This window comes from Salmo trutta, chromosome 38 (assembly GCF_901001165.1).
Source record: "Salmo trutta chromosome 38, fSalTru1.1, whole genome shotgun sequence".
Lineage (NCBI taxonomy): Eukaryota > Metazoa > Chordata > Actinopteri > Salmoniformes > Salmonidae > Salmo > Salmo trutta.
In genome coordinates, this window is record NC_042994.1 from 14,956,673 (window position 1) to 14,977,854 (window position 21,182).

At 44.6% G+C, this 21,182-nt stretch overlaps 1 protein-coding gene across 1 annotated transcript; it reads left to right on the plus strand.

The window, feature by feature from the left end:
- Window positions 1-5,234: 5,234 nt before the first annotated feature.
- Window positions 5,235-17,258, plus strand: LOC115178454 (cytoglobin-2). Its single transcript, XM_029739636.1, has 3 exons — window positions 5,235-5,784; window positions 13,991-14,222; window positions 14,491-17,258. Exons 1-3 carry the CDS (start codon window positions 5,627-5,629, stop codon window positions 14,653-14,655), a joined length of 555 nt encoding a protein of 184 aa, XP_029595496.1. The 5' UTR covers window positions 5,235-5,626; the 3' UTR covers window positions 14,656-17,258.
- Window positions 17,259-21,182: the final 3,924 nt, after the last annotated feature.

Here is a 21,182-nt window from a genome sequence, read left to right on the forward strand (position 1 = left end):
AGAAAAGGGTCTGGATGCTCTGTGCAATCCATAATACAGAACACATTCACTTGTGGCTTTGACTTGGCATGGTAACAGGCAATCTGGAATATATAGTTGACCTACATAAGATTGCTCTATTCTGCATCTGATTTCTTTTTATTGACCATAAACAGTCGAACAATGTACTCACTTCAGAGTGAATGACACCTCAAATGTCATAATTCACTCTCCAGGTCAAGAGCTATTTACTGGAATGATGTGTTGAATAATGACCTTTGAATATCAGCAGTATTCAGGTGGTCTCTTACCTCCCACCTTTTGACCCTATCCATCTCGCTCGCTCACACACACACGTCACTCTGCCCCCCTGCAACTCTCTCACATTTTAGTCATTTAACAGATGCTCTTAACCAGAGCGACTTACAGGAGCAATTAGGGTGAAGTGCCTTGCTCAAGGGCACATTGACCAATTTTTCACCTAGCCTGCCTGGAGATTCGAACAAGCGACCTTTCGGTTACTGGCGCAATGCAAGGCACTTATCTTGTCACGGTGACTTGGCACTAATGAAATCTACTGAAGTATTGGACAGGCTTAATGTGCTGTGTATAACACATCACCATAATAGTTATGCAATAATCGTTATAATGGTCTCTACCCCATCAGACCAGAGTAGGCGCACTCCTAAAAACATACATCTAGTCTGTATCCTAAATGGCACCCTATTCCCTATATATAGTGCACTACTTTTTACCAGTGCCCATAGGGCTCTGGTCAAAAGAAGTGTGCCCTGGTCAAAAGTAGGGAATAGGGTGCCATTTGGGACACTCTTAGAGATGGGATCCAACTGGCAACTGACCTACTTGACCAGTGTCTCATTGAAGAAGTTAAATGTACATCTACACTGAGTGTTCAAAACATTAGGAACACCTAATATTGAGTTGCACCCCTTTTGCCGTCAGAACAGCCTCAATTCGTCAGGGCATGGACTACAAGGTGTCGAAAGCGTTCCACAGGGATGCTGGCCCATTTTGACTCCAATGCTCCCACAGTTGTGTCAAGTTGGCTGGATGTCCTTTGGGTGGTGGACCATTGTTAATACACACGTAAAACTGTTGAGCGTGAAAAACCCAGCAGCTCTGCAGTTCTTGACACACTCAAACTGGTACGCCTGGTACCTACTACCATACCCCGTTCAAAGGCAGTTAAATATTTTACCCATTTACCCTCGGAATGGAACACGTACACAATCCATGTCTCAATTGTCTCAAGGCTTAAAAATCCTTCTTTAACCCGTCTCCTCCCCTTCATTTACACCAGGGGTTTCCAACAGGTTGATTGCGAGCTACCAGTAGCTCATAGCCCGTAAGCTACCAGTAGCTCATAGCCCGTAAGCTACCAGTAGCTTGAAGCCTGTAAGCTACCAGTAGCTCGTAGCCAGTAAGATCCCGGTAGCTCGTAAGCTACCAATAGTTTGTAGCCCGTAAGCTACCAGTAGCTAGTAGCCCATAAGCTACCAGTAGCTCATAGTCCACCTATGAGTAGCTCGCCAAACAATTCTGAAAGTACATGCACATGTGCCTTTGTGGGTTGACAGAAATACTTTCCCCTGAAACCTTCTCAATTAATTAAGGATCGGACCCTTTTTTTCAATTTTCGCCTCAAATGACATACCCAAATCTAACTGCCTGTAGCTCAAGACCTGAAGCAAGAATATGCATATTCTTGATTCCATTTGAAAGGAAACACTTTGAAGTTTGTGGAAATGTGAAATTAATGTAGCAGAATATAACACATTAGATCTGGTTAAAAGATAATACAAAGAAAAAAACATGCATATTTATATAGATATTTTTTCATCATCTTTGAAATGCAAGAGAAAGGCCAATATATGACTTAGGAATATAGGCGCAATTTAAATGTTGGCCACTAGATGTCAGCAGTGTGTGTGCAAAGTTTTAGACTGATCCAATTAACCATTGCATTTCTATTCAAAATGTTGTATCAAGACTGCCCAAATGTGCCTAATTTGTTTATTAATACATTTTCAAGTTCATAACTGTACACTCTCCTCAAACAATAGCATGGTATTCTTTCACTGTAATAGCTACTGTAAATTGGACAGTGCAGTTACATTAACAAGAATTTAAGCTTTCTGTCCATATCAGATATGTCTATGTCCTGGGAGATGTTCTTGTTACTTACACCTCATGCTACTCACAATAGCCTACGTTAGCTCAACCGTCCAGTGGGGGGGAGGGGGGGGCGATCCTTAGAGGTTAAATGTTAACTGCAAAGTAGGCTTACCTGGCAGAAGTATATACTTTATATCTACTATTCGTTATTTTCTAACTTTGCCATGAAATGAGGTGCAGCAGTACAGAACCGTTGCCAGACCAGCACATTAGATGGCACATTCCTCACTAAATGTGTTAGTGTTCTTCCAGACCAATTTGTTTTTCTTCTGATGTGATTTAAGCATTGACATGGACTCAGAACATCCAATTTCGTTGTTTCTCTATAAACAATTGTAATTTTAAGGGGGAAAACAAAATCTAAATCCAGGAAAAATAAAACTGAGAACCATATTTGGGAGAAGATAAAACATAATTCGTAAAAGAAATCACACATTTTATGGGGCCCCCCTTGGAGTTGTTTATTAACCATTATTTTACCAGGTATAATGACAGAAAGGACCCGGAGAAGAGTTGCAGGGAGGAGAAGAATGAGGAGCAAGCAAAAAAAAATTGGAAAGCCAAAAAATGTGTAGCTCGCGATATGTAGAATTTTTTTAAGCTAGAAAAGGTTGGAGACCCCTGATCTACACTGATTGACGTGGATTTAACAGGTGACATCAATAAGGGATCATAGCTTTCATATGGATTCACCTGGTCAGTCTATGTCATGGAAAGAGCATCCGTTCCTAATGTTTCTGTCACGTCCTGACCAGTAAAAGGGGTTATTTGTTATTGTAGTTTGGTCAGGGCGTGGCAGGGGATGTTTGTTTTGTGTCTTTCGGGGTTTTGATATAAATAATTCTATTTCTATGTTTATTCTAGGTTTCTCTTTCTATGTTGTGTTTTTTCAATGACCTCCAATTAGAGGCAGCTGGTGGTTGTTGTCTCTAATTGGAGGCCATATTTTGTGTGTTCGTTTTCACCTGTGTTTGTGGGTGGTTGTTTCCGGTTTATTCTGTGCACCTTACTGGACTGTTATCGTCGTTATTTTTGTTTAAGTGTGTTTGCCTTCAATAAATACGAAGATGAGCAATATACCCGCTGCATATTGGTCCGATGATTTCTCCTCTTCAGACGACAAAGTTTATGACAGTTTCTTACACTCAGTGTACATGTTGTTTACTTACAGCAAGGTCTGAGATGGAGAGGCGATAATATGAATACTATCATACACTATGATCATAGAGGCTAACTTGGCCCCAAGCTACATTTACACAGTACATATGCTTTATACATGTATGAGTAGTCTGTGACTCGGTCTTCATAATCTAGTGAGATTTTGAACCGACCTTTGCCAATTTGCAAAATGCTTTGTGTTTCAGTAGATGTTAGTGGCCAGTAACTTTATATTCCCACAGTAGAAATTCTTTATACTCATACTATGCTATGAACAGTGTATTCTGTATGTATATGAGCAGGGGGTCATTTAATTATGTCCATATAGGTTTTAGTATTTGACTTAGTATTTGCTCACCCTAAGGCTGTGTTTACACAGCCAGCCTACTTCTGACCTTTAAGACCAATCAGATCAGAGCTATTGCTAATAATTGGGCAAAAGATCAGAATTGGGGTGACTGTGTAAATGCAGCCTAAGTGACACGTGGAACGTCTGACAGACATTAGTGTGCAATTCAGTTTAGTGTTGACGGGTGCCACACTTTGTACAGAAATCTGTCATCTTTCAAATGCTGTGACAGCTCTGTCTCAACGGCAGGCAGGCTTTTTCTATAGCCTCCATGGCACAATAAAACTGTCACCGTAGCCTCCTTTTCTCTCCCCCCCCCCCCCCCCCCCCCCTTTTGTCTAGCCAGCAGTTTGTTAACCGTCTCCTCTGGCTGTAGCGAGCCACCGAGCGAATGTCAAATGTGGCATTTTCAATATCTTCAACACAAATTGACCCCTTCAGTAGCAGCTTTCTTCAATCTTCTTGTGTTGGTCTGTCTGCACTGCACAAATCAAAGGGTAATTTCAAACCCGACGATCCAAGACTTTTGTTGAATTTACTTTTGAATGGTTTCATCAAGATGTTTTATGAATCCTACATCCAATACAATTCAATCCGTGAGATGTAAATACTCTATGATAGATAATGTAATTCATATTTTACACTTTGTTCTTGGCCTCCATTATTTATTTCATAACTTTCTCAATAGCCTGAACGCAAATGCTAACTTCTCTTTTTTACTCTCTGTCTCTCTCTCTCTCTTCGATCTCCTTTACCTGTCAAACTGTCAGGCACAATGTCCTGTGAGAGCCTGTGGAAAGACAGAGGCTTCCTATAGCTTTTTCTGTCACAGTTTATACAAGCTCTCTCATGAGACAACACAGAACCCCACCACGCGCGCACATGCACGCAAACTCTCTCTCTTTCTCAATGTGTTTGTTTCTTTCCTTCTCTGGTACGGGAGCTGTCTTCTCTCTGAACTTCTGCGTTTGTGAGGACCTGATGGAATGGCGGAGGGAGTGGGAGAGAGGGGTGGAGAGAAAAGAGAGGGGGTGGGGAGAGATAGAGAGAGGGGGTAGAATAGATAGCATCTAGGATCTCTGTATTGTCCTCCCTCCTCCCTCTCACACACTCTCCTATCTCTCCCCTCTCTTTCTCTCTTTAATTTTGTCTACCTAATGTGCGCACACATGCAAACACACGCACGCACACACACACACACACACACACGTATGCACAAACATGCACGCGCGTGCACATACACTTTCCTCACACTTGTTTGTCTGCCTGTCTCTCTGTGCCCTCCCAGGGATGGAGACAGCGGCATCGCTCTATGAAAACAGTTGTGAGGAGTGTGTGCGTGTCTATGTGTGTGCGTACATGTGTGTGCGTGCGTGTGTTTGCGTGTCTGCGCACATTAGGTAGACAAAATGAAAGCGAGAGAGAGAGAGAGAGAGAGAGAGAGAGAGAGAAAGAGAGGGGGAAGGAGGGAGAGATAGGAGAGTGTGTGAGAGGGAGGCGGGAGGACAATACAGAGATCCTAGATGCTCTCTATTCTACCCCCTCTCTCTATCTCTCCCCACCCCCTCTCTTTTCTCTCCACCTCTCTCTCCCACTCCCTCCGTCATTCCATCAGGTCCTCACAAACACAGAAGGTCAGAGAGAAGAGAGCTCCCGTACCAGAGAAGGAAAGAAACAAAGAAACGGAGGAAGAGAGAAAGAGTGAGGGGAATAAAAAAACAGTGGAGGACAAGTTTTGGAGGAGAGGAGAGCAAAGGGAGAGAGGGGAGGTTTGGGTGGGGGGTGGGTAGCGTACAAGGCTGCTCCGTCTGTCTCCTCCATCCCTCCGTCTCCGTCGCCGTGGGTTCACAGCTCTCCCTCTCCCTCCCCCCCTCCCTCACTCCCTACCTCCCCCGCTCGCTGCTGGCGGGAGCCTCCGAGCTGCTGCGGCGGAGGTCGTCTCGGATGGAGTCGCCGAGAGACGTAGGAGGAGAGACGATGGAGCATGGGGAGCGGCCTGAGCGGGCCGAGCCGCTGACTGATGCCGAGCGGGAGATCATCCAGAACACCTGGGTACACGTCTACGAGAACTGCGAGGACGTGGGCGTGTCGGTCCTCATAAGGTATGTGGTCAGGTGGGTGGGTCCTCATAGTGGTGGGGCTGTTGATCTCCATAGTGATGGGACTGTTGGTCACCATTGTGGTGGGGCTGGAGTTCCTCCTAAGGCACATTTGGGCTGATGGTCCTCATTAAGTACGTGGGGCTTAGAGTCCTCATAGTTTTGCGGCTGGTGGTCCCCATAAGGTACGTGAAGTATCAGGGGGTCCTCATAAGGTTTGTGTAGCTGGTGGGGCCAGATGGCATGGGTGGGGGGGTCCCTCAGAGATGGGGCTGGGGGTCTGCAATTTTAGTGGAGTACAATTAAAAAATGACGTTCTCATGTACAGCATCTTATCAGGCATAGAAAAGTTTGGGCAGAAAAGTTGTGATTGGGGTAAATGAGGACTAGACTTGACCAACATATAGACACAGATTTCCACTGATGTTTACAGCAGCTGAGCACCGCTGGATGTGTGTTTTCCATAGATTTGTGCAGATTGGAGGGGGCTCATGCATTTCTATAAAGCCCACAGCAGGCTCTGGAAAAGGCAGGGAGATTGAGTCCACACTGCACAGACCACACACACACATAGATTATTCTGCTCTCATTCACTCACTTCTGTCCTCATTAAAAAGCAATTTCTCAGAAGCCCTCTTCATTCTACAGACTATTTCTGTAAGACACTATAATTGAGGGAGAGCTTAAATGTCCCCCTGTCTGAGGTAGACGTTCCTGTCCTAGCTGTTCAGTTTACACTTATTTTACATCTTTTACCTGTCACATTTTCACTCTAAACCTGAACCAGCAGTTTAGCAGGTACCTTTCTGTGGCACCTTGATGACTGCTTATTATTCTTTATTTATTGGAATTATAATATTACAAGTTGTCTGTCACTTTGTTTGTATGTGTGTGTTGGTATTAATGCTGAGGCTATGCATCTGAATAAAGAGTCGCTGTCTGATTGAGCTGGGATGCGTTTGACTTTTGTCTCAGTGTTGTCTCAGTGTTGTCCCAGTGTTGTCTCAGTGTTGTCTCAGTGTTGTCTCAGTGTTCCACATGGAACGCCGAGAGGGCTCGTTAAAACGGACAGCGTGGCGTCGCTAAGGCAGTGATGTGCTCTGATTTTGGGTCGGAGCGACAAGATAGTCCCTTAGGGAAAGCTCTGAGGAAAGAGAGTGTGTAGAGTTGTCTCTCTCTCTGTGTGTGTGTGTGTGTGTGTGTATGCGTCCGTGCGTGCGTGTGTATGTGTGTGTGTGTACATACGTGCATGTGTGTGGCGTTCTTATCTGTGGGTAACAGCAACAAGCTTTGGCACTTCACTGTCTCTCTCAACTCTCCCTCTCGGTCTCTCTCTCGTTCTCCATATCTGTTCCTCTCTCTCTCTCCCTCACTTTCTTTCTCACTATCCGTCTCCCTCCTATTCTCACTCGCTTTCTTCAGTCTCCCTCCCATTCTCTATTCCTTATGTCTCTTTCTTTCTATCTTTCATTTCTCTCTGTCCCTTGACATCAAGATCACAGGCTCTCTTGACATGCCCAGGCTTGAATGCTCTGCTGGGTCTGATGATCCTCCTGAGTGCAAAGCCTCTCATCTGCACATACAGTACCAGTCAAAAGTCTGGACACACCTACTCATTCAAGGGTTTTTCTTAATTTTTATTATTTTCTACATTGTAGAATAATAGTGAAGACATCACAACTATGTAATAACACATATGGAATCATGTAGTAACCAGAAAAGTGTGAAACAAATTAAAATATATTTTATATTTGAGATTCTTCAAAGTAGCCACCCTTTGCCTTGATGACAGCTTTGCACACTTTTGGCATTCTCTCAACAAGCTTCATGAGGTAGTCACCTGGAATGCATTTCAATTAACAGGTGCGCAATGTTAAAACTTAATTTGTAGAATTTCTTTCCTTAACGCATTTGAGCCAATCAGTTGTGTTGTGACAAGGTAGGGGTGGTATACAGAAGATAGCCCTATTTGGTAAAAGACCAAGTTCATATTATGGCAAGAACACATCAAATAAGCAAAGAGAAACGACAGTCCATCATTACTTTAAGACATGAAGGTCAGTCAATACAGAACATTTCAACAACTTTTATCGCAAAAACAATCAAGCACTATGATGAAACTGGCTCTCATGAGGACCGCCACAGGAAAGAAAAACCTAGAGTTCAAGTAACAGACACATCTCAACATCAGCTGTTCAGAGGAAACTGTGTGAATCAGGCCTTCATGGTCGAATTGCTGCAAAAAAACAGTACTAAAGGACACCAACAACAAGAATATACTTGCTTGGGCTAAGAAACATGAGAAATCTGTCCTTTGGCCTGATGAGTCCAAATTTGAGATTTCTGGTTCCAACCGGCGTGTCTTTGTGAAACGCAGAGTAGGTGAACGGATGATCTCCGCATGTGTGGTTCCCACCGTAAAGCATGGAGGAGGAGGTGTGATGGTGTGGGGGTGCTTTGCTGGTGACACTCTCAGTGATTTATTTAAAATTCAGTGTCATCACGCTCTCCGTAGCCGACGTGAGTAAGACCTTTAAACAGGTCAACATACACAAGGCTGCGGGGCTAGACGGATTACCAGGACGTGTGCTCCGGGCATGTGCTGACCAACTGGCAGGTGTCTTCACTAGCATTTTCAACATGTCCCTGATTGAGTCTGTAATACCAACATGTTTCAAGCAGACCACCATAGTCCCTGTGCCCAAGAACACAAAGACAACCTGCCTAAATGACTACAGACCCGTAGCACTCACGTCCGTAGCCATGAAGTGCTTTGAAAGGCTGATAATGGCTCACATCAACACCATTATCCCAGATTCCCTAGACCCACCCCGATTTGCATACCGCCCAAACAGATCCACAGATGATGCAATCTCTATTGCACTCCACACTGCCCTTTCCCACCTGGACAGAAGGAACACTTATGTGAGAATGCTATTCATTGACTACAGCTCAGCGTTCAACACCATAGTGCTCTCAAAGCTCATCACTAAGCTAAGGATCCTGGGACTAAACACCTCCCTCTGCAACTGGATCCTGGACTTCCTGACGGGCCGCCCCCAGGTAGTGAGGGTAGGTAGCAACACATCTGCCACGCTGATCCTCAACAGTGGAGCTCCCCAGGGGTGCATACTCAGTCCCCTCCTGTACTCCCTGTTCTCCCACGACTGCATGACCAGGCACGACTCTAACACCATCATTAAGTTTGCAGACGACACAACAGTGGTAGTCCTGATCACCGACAATGACAAGACAGCCTATAGGGAGGAGGTCAGAGACCTGGCTGGGTGGTGTAAGAATAACAACCTATCCCTCAACATAACCAAGACTAAGGAGATGATTGTGGATTACAGGAAAAGGAGGACCGAGCACACCCCCATTCTCATCGATGGGGCTGTAGTGGAGCAGATTGAGAGCTTCAAGTTCCTTGGTGTCCACATCAACAACAAACTAGAATGGTAGAAACACACCAAGACAGTCGTGAAGAGGGTACGACAAAGCCTATTCCCCCTCAGGAAACTAAAAAGATTTGGCATGGGTCCTGAGATCCTCAAAACGTTCTACAGCTGCAACATCGAGAGCATCCTGACTGGTTGCATCACTGCCTGGTACGGCAATTGCTCGGCCACCGACCACAAGGCACTACAGAGGGTAGTGCGTACGGCCCAGTACATCACTGGGGCTAAGCTGCCTGCCATCCAGGACCTCTACACCAGGCGGTGTCAGAGGAAGGCCCTAAAAATTGTAAAAGACCCCAGCCACCCCAGTCATAGACTGTTCTCTCTACTACCGCATGGCAAGCGGTACCGGAGTGCCAAGTCTAGGACAAAAAGGCTTCTCAACAGTTTTTACCCCCAAGCCATAAGATTCCTGAACAGGTAATCAAATGGCTACCCGGACTATTTGCATTGTGTGCCCCCCCAAATCCTCTTTTACACTGCTGCTACTCTCTGTTTATCATATATGCATAGTCACTTTAACTATACATTCATGTACATACTACCTCAATTGGGCCGACCAACAAGTGTTCACACACATTGGCTACATTTTTACATTTTAGTCATTTAGCAGACGCTCTTATCCAGAGCGACTTACAGTAGTGAGTGCATACATTTCCTACATTTTTTAAACATTTTTTTTCTTTATTTTAATTTTTTATATATTTTTTTGTACTGGTCCCCCATGGGAATCAAACCCACAACCCTGGCATTGCACACACCATGCTGGCGTTGCAAACACCATGCTCTACCAACTGAGCCACAGGGAGGGCCGGGCTATCTGCATTGTGTCCCGCCACCCGCCACCCACCACCCGCCAACCCCTCTTTTACACTACTGCTACTCTCTGTTCATCATATATGCATAGTCACTTTAACCATATCTACATGTACATACTACCTCAATCAGCCTGACTAACCGGTGTCTGTATGTAGCCTCGCTACTTTTATAGCTTTGCTACTGTATATGGCCTCGCCACTGTTATTTTCACTGTCTTTTTACTGTTGTTTTATTTCTTTACTTACCTATTGTTCACCTAATACCTTTTTTGCACTATTGGTTAGAGCCTGTAAGTAAGCATTTCACTGTAAGGTCTACACCTGTTGTATTCGGCGCACGTGACAAATAAACTTTGATTTGATTTGATCATTCAAGGCACACTTAATCAGCATAGCTAGCACAGCATTCTGCCATCCCATCTGATTTGCGCTTAGTGGGACTATCATTTGTTTTTCAACTGGACAATGACCCAACACACCTCCAGGCTGTGTAAGGGCTATTTGACCAAGAAGGAGAGTTATGGAGTCCTGCATCAGATGACCTGGCCTCCACAATCACCCGACTTCAACCAATTGAGATGGTTTGGGATGAGATGGACCACGGAGTGAAAGAAAAGCAGCCAACAAGTGCTCAGCATATGTGGGAACTTCTTCAAGACTGTTGGAAAAGCATTCCAGGTGAAACTGGTTGAGAGAATGCCAAGAGTGTGCAAAGCTGTCATCAAGGCAAAGGGTGGCTACTTTGAAGAATCTAAAATATATTTAGATGTATTTAACACTTTTTTGGTTACTACATGATTCCATATGTGTTATTTCATAATTCTGATGTCTTCACTATTATTCTACAATGTAGAAAATAGTCAAAATAAATAAAAACCCTTAGGTGAGTAGGTGTGTCCAGACTTTTGACTGGTACTGTATGTCACACTCCCTAACATCCCTCCAATTCAGGGAAACGGAGACATCACTGTACCCACTAATTGGCCTGCTCCTATTAACAAGCAGATGGCCCGAGTAAGCAGGTCATCTGTGTGGAATGGATAATGGTCTAATAGCTATCCTGAAAGCACATTGAAGAGTGGATGGATACTGGGTCAAAGCCTTCCACGGTTCGGTTGACTTCCATGGTTCGCCATGTGAATGCTTAGCTATTTGCATTTCTATCCTTCTGCTTGGATGGTTGGAAAGAATAGACAGTGACAATAGCCTGGGCTAAGGTCATCATCAATGCGCACAAATGCAATTTCACCCGTGAGGAGACCACCTCCGGCCATCTCGAGTACTGTAAACAAATGGCAGCTCAATGAAATCACCAAACATCGAACAATAGTATTAGGCTGTGACTGGATGCTTCTGATACTAGCATGATGGATATGGAGTTCTCCAAAGTGGTCCATCTTGAGGACCGAGGAGTCGAGACTTGATTTGATTTCATGAAGTGCTTTGAATGACCGTAAAGAGAAACTACTTCTCTGTGCTGTGTCTAAGGCTCGCTCGAGTTAGTCAAGGTTGTTTTTCTCAGTACTCGAAAGCGTGTTGCCTTTCCGAAAAGAACCCTTCAAGACTAATTAGAATGTGACTAACAAACCACTAATGATGCTGCTTTGATGACTTCATTTAAATGCAGCGACAGGTTGGGGGAATTCAGTGTGAGAACATCTTTGACACTCCAGACACTCCACTCTCACTCTCTGGTTCTGGCTGGGTTAGGGTTTCAGGGCAAATGTTTTAACAGTCTTGCATTATAGAGATACGAGATGTAGAAATATACATGCAGATATAAAAGTGGATATACACTGTTTGTATATTTAACAGTTTATTGCACAATACTCTTGTACCTATAAAGGGGGCCCTAAAGAGGATTGGCGAGGTATACGAAAAAAGTCCTTCATTTCTGACTTCAAAGAGAAAAAGTCCTTTCCTCACAAAGCTCTTAGGGACTTTCATGTTTATCTGCAAGGAACAACAAGCTAGTGTCCCTTGTTGTTTCAATGACAAAGTGAAGCAGCGACAGCTGGGAGAGCTTGGCTTGGGGACAGCTACAGCAAGCAGGCGCCTCTTTAGCATAGCGTAGCATAGCTTGTCACTGGATCTGCGGGGATGCAGTGTAGTGTAGCACTGCTGCCAGGGGCCAAACCTAACCAACGCTGAATAACTAAACCCTCGTACCCATTCAGCCGCATTGGTGTAAAGCACTTACATGAGTCAAATTGGGTCAGAGGTGAAACAAGACGAGAGTGTATGTGTGTATGTGTGTTTCAAGTGTTCATTTGTTTACATATAAAGCATGCTGAGCTTTCACCAGAAAGGGTGAGAACAGAGTCAAAAATCTAAAAATATCTCCTTGTACGAGCAGTGCACCGCCTTGTAAGCTTGTGGAAACATCATTATAGTCTTATCGTCAAAAATACATAGCCACTAATTGAGGTGGCCTGATGTGGTCAGTCTTGGTGGTGGTGATGTACAAAATGTAGACCTCAATCAAAACAAAGCCGGGCCATTCCCATTCTCTCAGCTTACATCTCATAGGGTGGTTGGAGAATGGGCTTTACTGTATGGCCCTAAAATAACTTGCAGTTCAAACTAGTCCATAGACGGCACACACATCAGTCATAACACCCTCTGTGTGAAGTCCAGTAATCCTCAGAGAGGTGCTCTTCCTTTTGAAGATCCATTCTTTTCCGTTCAGGACAAGTGTGTCGTTCTGCAGGATATACAGTATCTATGACTAGGGAGGGAAGGTCTTGACAAAAGCACTTTAGGACATGCAAGGCTCACATAGAGGCTGGTATCTACTGTCACCTTTGTGGATGACAAAGCAGTCACAGGACATTGAGTTTTTTGCATCCTTTATCGCTGTGTATGGCAGGTATTGTTATGTGGCTCATAATCAATTCCAAAGCATTTAGGCAGAGGAAACATCCCACGCACAGTGACCACGGGTGAAATGCTCCGAGAGGAACATCGACTGCTAACAGTCTCGCTCCTTCGGTCCCCAGCACCACCTGCATCTAATTACACTCAAAGAAAGGTAACGATCTTAACCCTCCTCGCCTCATCAGCACCACTTTACCGTTCCCGCCTGCCAATCACCCCGTGTTGCGTGTTGGTGGTGCCCTGAGCAGATTCTCCAAGGCTCCAAGTAGACACGAGAAATCATGAGAAGTGAGCCACACACTCCACTCGCAGGGCGTAAACACTTGAGTCGTAAGCCCAAGTCGTGACATGTGTAAGTAAACCCAATCACCGAGAGGCAGTTGAGGCTATGTTAAGCGGCTTATTACAACTCGAGGCACATTGTGCATTTTGAAAACTTTGGGTAGTTTTCATTAGCTCTAGGTCACACATACAATGAGCAATAACGTCTCCAGAATTTTTTTTGTAACGCATGGCCACAGGGCATCCGTTCAATGAGTAGATTCAGAAATCTTCAAGCTTGAATGCTTCGAATAAATGTTATGAAGCGTACATATTCCCCACTAGTACCGATTTCAGTAACTTCAGTAATTTCAGTGACTTTTGCCCAGGGTCTAAACGGACATATTATTCATCCCTCATTTTTACACTGACATCATTTGATTGCCTGTAGGTATGTTGATATCTTCTGGTTTGCTTTGGGAGGATTATGAGGACATTCGAATAAGAGTGTTATTGTCTAATTAGAATATCAATGTCCTGGAACATTTGAAACCAGCATGGATGATATCCACATAAGTTGTGCTTGTACCATCATGGCTCAGTACTAACTCTAACCCTGACTCTTTTGTCCCCCAGTTTCTTGGACTTCCCCTGATATTGTTTAATTGCATGGTCGTTCTGTGGGTATTATGATATTATGACACTAACTTCTACCCAGAGCCATAGATAAACCTTTTCACCAGAAGTTCCGGGAAAATCACAGAGTAAGAATGGTATTGCTCTTCTGTCCTCCAGGTTCTTTGTGAACTTCCCATCGGCCAAGCAGTACTTCAGCCAGTTTCAGGACATGGATGACCCAGAGGAGATGGAGCGCAGTGTCCAGCTGAGGCACCACGCCCGCCAGGTGATGGGCGCCATCAACAAGGTGGTGGAGAACCTCCACGACCCAGAGAAAATGTCCTCTGTTCTGGCTCTGGTGGGCAAGGCGCATGCTGTCAAACACAAGGTGGAGCCTATGTACTTTAAGGTGAGGGCGTGGCTGTCTGTGTTAATGGTCCATAATGTCCCTCTGAAAGGTTTTGAGTGGAGAGGACTGAAGTTGCATTGCTCTGTTTCAAGTTGAGGCCAACTGGAAAGACTTTGAGGGTGCTTTTGTTAGATGAGATTGCTCTCCTCCATTTTTACTCTTTTTTTTTCATCTAGCAATTTTTATTTTTCTATACATCTTGCCATCCTCTTCCTCTCACCTTTCTCCTCATTGTTTATCTCACTTCCTCCCTTTCTCCATCTCTCAGATCCTGTGTGGTGTAATGCTGGAGGTGTTCTCGGAGGACTTCCCAGAATTCTTCACGGCAGAAGTGCAAATGGTGTGGACCAAACTGATGGGGGCGGTGTACTGGCATGTGACGGGAGCCTACACAGAGGTTGGCTGGGTGCAGCTCTCCAGCTCGGCAGTGTGAGGGGCGATAGCAGGGGAGATTTATAGGGCTGAGACTGTTCATAGAATATCTTTTTGTGTTCAACTTTTGGGGGAGTCTTTCCCCTCTCCCTGCTGACTCATTGTGTGTACTTTACTGTATAGCCCCTGAGGTGTTGTCTGTATAGCCCCGGGGGTTTTGTCTGTATAGCCCCTGAGGTGTTGTCTGTATAGCCCCGGAGGTGTTGTCTGTATAGCCCCTGAGGTGTTGTCTGTATAGCCCCTGAGATGTTGTCTGTATAGCCCCTGAGGTGTTGTCTGTATAGCCCCTGAGGTGTTGTCTGTATAGCCCCTGAGGTGTTGTCTGTATAGCCCCTGAGGTGTGGTCTGTACAGCCCCTGAGGTGTTGTCTGTATAGCCCCGGAGGTGTTCTCTGTATAGCCCCGGAGGTGTTGTCTGTATAGCCCCGGAGGTGTTGTCTGTATAGCCCCGGAGGTATTGTCTGTATAGCCCCGGAGGTGTTGTCTGTATAGCCCCGGAGGTGTTGTCTGTATAGCCCCGGAGGTGTTCTCTGTATAGCCCCGGAGGTGTTCTCTGTATAGCCCCGGAGGTGTTCTCTGTATAGCCCCTGAGGTGTTGTCTGTATAGCCCCTGAGGTGTTGTCTGTTTAGCCCCTGAGGTGTTGTCTGTATAGCCCCGGAGGTGTTGTCTGTATAGCCCCGGAGGTGTTGTCTGTATAGCCCCTGAGGTGTTGTCTGTATAGCGTACAGTAAGTGAGCGTGTGTATTCTCTTATACCCTCATCCAACACTCATTGTAGTATTGTAAATCTCCAATGTTTTCAAGGGAACTAAGGACTCCATTTTAGGGAGTTTTGTTGCTCACTAAAAGTATGCCACTTTGGATTCCCAAACACACCCTGTCTCTTTCCATGCCCATCTCATGCACTATACAAACACACCCATCTGCTAACACCCTGTCCATACGGCAAATGGCTATTTAAATGTATAAACAGTTTCAAAGTGATGGGATAGAGCCAAAGGCTGACAGACCACTGTTAAGGTGTCATCTCCGACTTTATAAGCATGCATGCACGAGCACACACACACAAACACACACATACACCACTCTGCCGACTGCTAATATGCTAATATTTACGGAGCATTTACTTGGTTTACATTTCCTCATTAAACTCTCCATTAAGGGTTTAAGAAACTGACTCCGAAGGTCTCTGGAAATACAACGGACCCTTTGAAGTAGCATCAGTGTATCTTTCACCTCTGAACCACTAGGGTAAGGAAAAATATTCATATCGACCATATCTGGTATATTAAGCACTCTACAACCCTACCAACAGTTCTAGACACTTTGGTACAGTTTAAACCATGTTGGGTTGGCATGTACAATACGATAACACAAGTTGGAGCCCTGCTCCCGACTTTTCCCCTGAATACACTACAAATGGATTTTGAATGTCAGTTTAGATCCAATCTCCTCTGTGTCTCTGATGGTAACTCCTGCGCTCTGGTCCCTCTCAGCTTTGTAATTTACCATTAATGAGGAAGTAATGGGGCTCTGCTCTTCCTCTTCTGGTCATTCATCAAATATCTCCCCTACTCTCTCATCCTTTCTTTCCTCTGGCCAAATGCTGAGAGAAAACATCCCTCTATCTGCTTTGCTACCATGGCTATTTGGCTAATAATATAATTCTACTCATATTCTACTGCCTTCTCCTTTGTTGTTCCTTTGGAGGCCAGCAGTAAAGTTACAAGATCAAGGACATACAGTAGGCTTATATGGCTGATAAAAAACCGCCACAGGAAGTCGAGCTAATACAATATGACAAACTCATTCAGCAAGAGACCAGTGGCTGTAGATGAGAGGAAATGAGGTGGATTACTGTAGAAGTTGTTGTCTATAATAAATGATCTCTCCCATTACACCTTCAGTACAATACACTCACCAGTCTCACACTGTTAGCAAAACATTTGACATCAGATCTTGAGTACAAACCCGTTAGAGGTCAGGCTCCTCTGTTCCTCTGAGTAGCTCGGGGTGGAGGAGTATTTGTGTTGGGCGTGAGCCGCCCCGACAGGTTGTTTTATTAAACATGTCACCCATAATTCACAAAATGGCTACATAATCTTTTTTTCTCCCTTCAGCTGTAAGCTCGTACCCTCCATCTGCAGAGTTTTCCTCCCTGACACACTCTCGTGAACACACACACGCACACGCACACACACACACACACACACACACACACACACACACACACACACACACACACACACACACACACACACACACACACACACACACACACACACACACACACACACACACACACACACACACACACACATCATATACTACATCTGGGACTTCTTGTTGTGAATTGTTGTTTTTTTTGTCAGTGAGTTTTAAAGCTTGGACTTTATATTTTTCTAAATATATAAAACAAAATAATTATCTGTATATGTATTTGGAATACTTTATATAACTATGATTATATACATTTGTTGACTGGGGGAGTGGGAGGGGTTTTGTGCTTAGCATGTTTGCACAGCCTACTACAGACTTGTAGCTTTGCAGACCTGGTGAAATGAACTATCAATGACTATCAATAAAGTGATAATTACCTACTTGCTTCAGGGTGTTTGGACTGTCTTTGAATGTGTGACCATATACTGTAGGTTTTATGTATTTGAATATATCTGCCAAGAGCATATGTGTTGACTATCCAAGACTGTGCAGAATTTCCTATGAATTAAATAGTTTGTCAATTCTACTCAGTTCTCAATTTCTTTTAAACTTTCATTTAACTAGGCAAGTCAGTTAAGAACAAATTCTTATTTTCAATGACAGCCTAGGAACAGTGGGTTAACTGCCTGTTCAGGGGAAGAACAACAGATTTGTACCTTGTCAGCTCGGGGATTTGAACTTGCAACCTTTCAGTTACTAGTCCAACGCTCTAACTACTAGGCTACCGTGCCTCCCCAGATTTTACAGGTCTTAGAGTGCCAGTCTAAGAGAAGTAGCCTGGTCCAAGCAAAAACAGATCTTGGACCAGGCTAGGCTACTTCTCTTCCCTCCCCTTCTCTCCTCTGGTGCAGAAGACTGAAATAGCACCCAGGACCTCTTGCCTATAGGTGCACAGAGGTACTGGTTTTTGAGTCCATCTGTTTCACTCTGCTAATTCTATAATGAGATGTAAATGTCATTAATCAATGATTAATTAACGTGCCTGTTTGCTGGTTGATGCCCAGAGCAATGCTCTTTATCAAAGGGCACCAGTGGGATCTTCAAACAGTGAAGAAGGCATCCTTTTTAAAATTCCACACGGCAATGTGTTACTGGTCTCTTGCCGATATATCATCATGTACTGTATCATCCGATGTGGTTATAACTTTGTTTTATTGTAAATTTATGCAAATCCAATGACTGCTCGGAGTTTTACAGTGTTGGCGGGAAGAATTCCCGCTATCATGGAAACTTCCAGATATGGGTTTTAATTGAATGATAAAGCACTGTAGAAGATTCGACATCTCCCACCTCCTACTGTATCTGCAGAGGAATATCTCCAGTGGTATTTAGCAGTGTGTGTGCTCCCCTGTGTGCTGTGTTGACAGGATGGTGACATTTCACCATGGCGACCAGTCTCTTGTCACCAAGCTTGTCATTCTAGCCAGCGCTGGTGACAGTCAGGGACTCATTTGGACAGGTTCCCATGGTTGATAACAAAGACACAAACACACATGTGCACCTACATCAACATTCAAAGCCGTACAGTAAGGTGAGAAGTGCCGGTGAATGAGAAGTGAACACACACACACACACACACAGACACACGCATGTGCACACACACACACACCTGCCTACCTATCTGACTCAGCAGTTGCAGGGATGTTGGGATTAAACAGCCTATTAATAGTGTCAGGGACAAGAGAACAGCATTTGGCAACAGATCCATCATGCATCACCTATGTGGCTATGTAACCTTCTCATAGTACAATGGGTAATGTCAACACATAACCCCATCCAGAGGCCCTCTTAGCAGCATACAGGTCGTCTCTAGTCATGAGAGGTGCGGACTTAATTGTTCTTACCCCCATGGCTACCACATCATCCACAGCCTCCAATTGATTCATAGAACCCCTCTCTTCTCCACTGTAACTCATGACCAAGTCTTTGCTGCAACTTGGTAAAATAAGGGTTAAATATACCAGGTTATGACACATTTGGCCAGGTCATAGAGCAGGGGGTGTCAAACTCATTCCACAGAGGGCCGAGTGTCTGCGGGTTTTTGTTTTTTCCTTTCAATTGAGACCTAGACAACCAGATGAGGGGAGTTCCTTACTAATTAGTGACCTTAATTCATCAATCAAGTACATGGATGGAGCGAAAATCCACAGACACCCGGCCCTCCGTGGAATGAGTTTGACACGTGGGCCATATAGGGTTAAGTAATAGCAATGTTAACAACAGTCTGATGTCACTGCACTCAACCAGGTTTGGAAATGTCATAATAACAAGTATCCTTTCACTCATCTGAATGTGGATCTATATGAGTTAAAAGAATGTAGACTTGGTTAAAAGAATGTAGTGGAAAAATAGCTGGGGCAAGATATCAAAACCATGCAGGTGGCAGTGGTTCTTAGATACATATCTCTTGGTGATTTATGGATCCAAGAGGCTCTCCATCATGACAGGGCTGTGGAGGAGAAACCTGAGGAATCCACAATTAGGAACACTTCTCCAAGCCAGAGATGAGATGCGCACATAACTTGCAGAATTCACATTCCTGGCGGTGCTCCTGTGAATCCAAAACCATCCAATACCCACGCTTCAGAGCGTTCCTGACAGACAACGAGGAGTCTGTGCCTGCCTACATGGGGAATTTCACATCTCCGGTGCTGATAGACTGCCTTGAGAATGGCCATCTCGAGATGCCTGGGTCACATTCACAATCTCCTCACTCTAACAAGACAGGGGAGGATGGTATTCATTGACATCCGGGACAGAAAGCATCCATCCGTTCTTTGCGCCTTTCCCTGTAATGGTTCATTATGTTGCCAAGGGTCTGGCATTCAGGAGCCTATGAAAAGTTTTCCATAAAGGAAGTCGTCAATATAGGCTCCTGTGGGGCACATCATGGTAGTAGCATTGATAGACTGTGATAATACTGGTTGATAAACAGGAAGATGATTCATCTTGAGACTTTTTCTAGTCCAGTAACTCAAGCAGAAATTCCATGTGTAACTGGTATACATGTCTAATGAGAGATTAATGAGAAAGTGCGTACACATCACATAGTGGCTTATACTAGTATAGTATCAGTGATCTCATCTGGTCTAATCCCTACCTGCTAATCCAGCCAGGTTTTAGCAGGCGTCTAGGAAAGACGTATGGGCAGCGGACTGGAACAGGCTAACAGGCTAACGCTACGCTAACTTGGCCCCTCTGGATTGTGGGACAGGGAGCCCCCATGAGCTGTTCATGCTGACACGGCCTGCCTGCTGGGTGCGTGGGCCAGGTTGATCATGTGCACCACGATCCTGATCATCTCGACCCTGTCAGTCATTCTGCGCAGGCGATTCAACAACCGAGTCAAACCGTGAGTACATCCAAGCCTACCCACCGATACACGATTCATCCCTTTACATTCCCTGCTTGCCAGTGTCTGGCGTAGAGAAAGTCAACTGGTCTAGACGGAGAGCTCCAATCCCTATCATGCTCTGGTTGGGGGCTCTAAGTTTGGTGTCTGAGGGCTCTAGTCTTGTTTGATGGCTTTATTCTTGTGTGGGATTTGCAATGAGAAAGAGTCAGTTTTGCAAGCACTTGGGCTCTTCAGTTCAAATCATTTGTTCCAATCATTTGTCATCTCCCAATCATTTGTCATCTCCACTCTCTATCTCTATTATGTGTGATGACTATAATGCCAGTACGAAGTACACCAGATGTATTTGTTCTAGTTCCCCCAGCCTTAAGGCCCTCCCTGTCCTTGAATGTCATCTCACTGTGACTGTCAGAGTCTGGGAAAAGAGGCAATTAAGTGGTGTGAAAAACACCAGGGGTCGAGGGTTGAATTGATTCAAGGTGATTTTGTGCTGCGAATCTGGCGTCGTTAGTGTGAAGTGTGCTCAGTTAGTTCCCTGCTTAATGTCATGTTGAAGGACAGCTCTTGGAACAACCATTCTGGGAAAAACCAGAGGTTTCTAGTAAATATTAATTGTTAACGCCACGGCGGCCATAAAACTCAAGATCATGGGGAGGAAATCAATTGCGGTACTACAGCATGAGACCCTAAATAACAGACGATCTCTTCATGCAAAGCTGAGAGAAGAAGGAAAGCTCAGTATGTGAGGTTATTTTGTTTTGAGATTTAAGGAATGTAAAAACACCACTATGATGGATTGATTGTCTATAGAGGCTTGGGTGTGGTGGTTTGGATGGCAAGCTGATGCCAAATACCAGCCTGTACCCGGTGTGCCAGCCTCCCAGTCAACTCTGAACTCAAAGCAAGTTGGGCTATGAGATTGTTTACAACAAAAAAACGACCCAAGCTTCCATC

What these genes read in the sequence shown, in the direction of transcription:
- LOC115178454 (XM_029739636.1), top strand. Translation starts at nt 5,627, where the DNA reads ATGGAGTCGCCGAGAGACGTAGGAGGAGAGACGATGGAGCATGGGGAG. An exon ending in GGCGTGTCGGTCCTCATAAG is followed by an intron (nt 5,785 to 13,990) that starts GTATGTGGTCAG and finishes TCTGTCCTCCAG; the next exon opens with GTTCTTTGTGAACTTCCCAT. An exon ending in TGGAGCCTATGTACTTTAAG is followed by an intron (nt 14,223 to 14,490) that starts GTGAGGGCGTGG and finishes TCCATCTCTCAG; the next exon opens with ATCCTGTGTGGTGTAATGCT.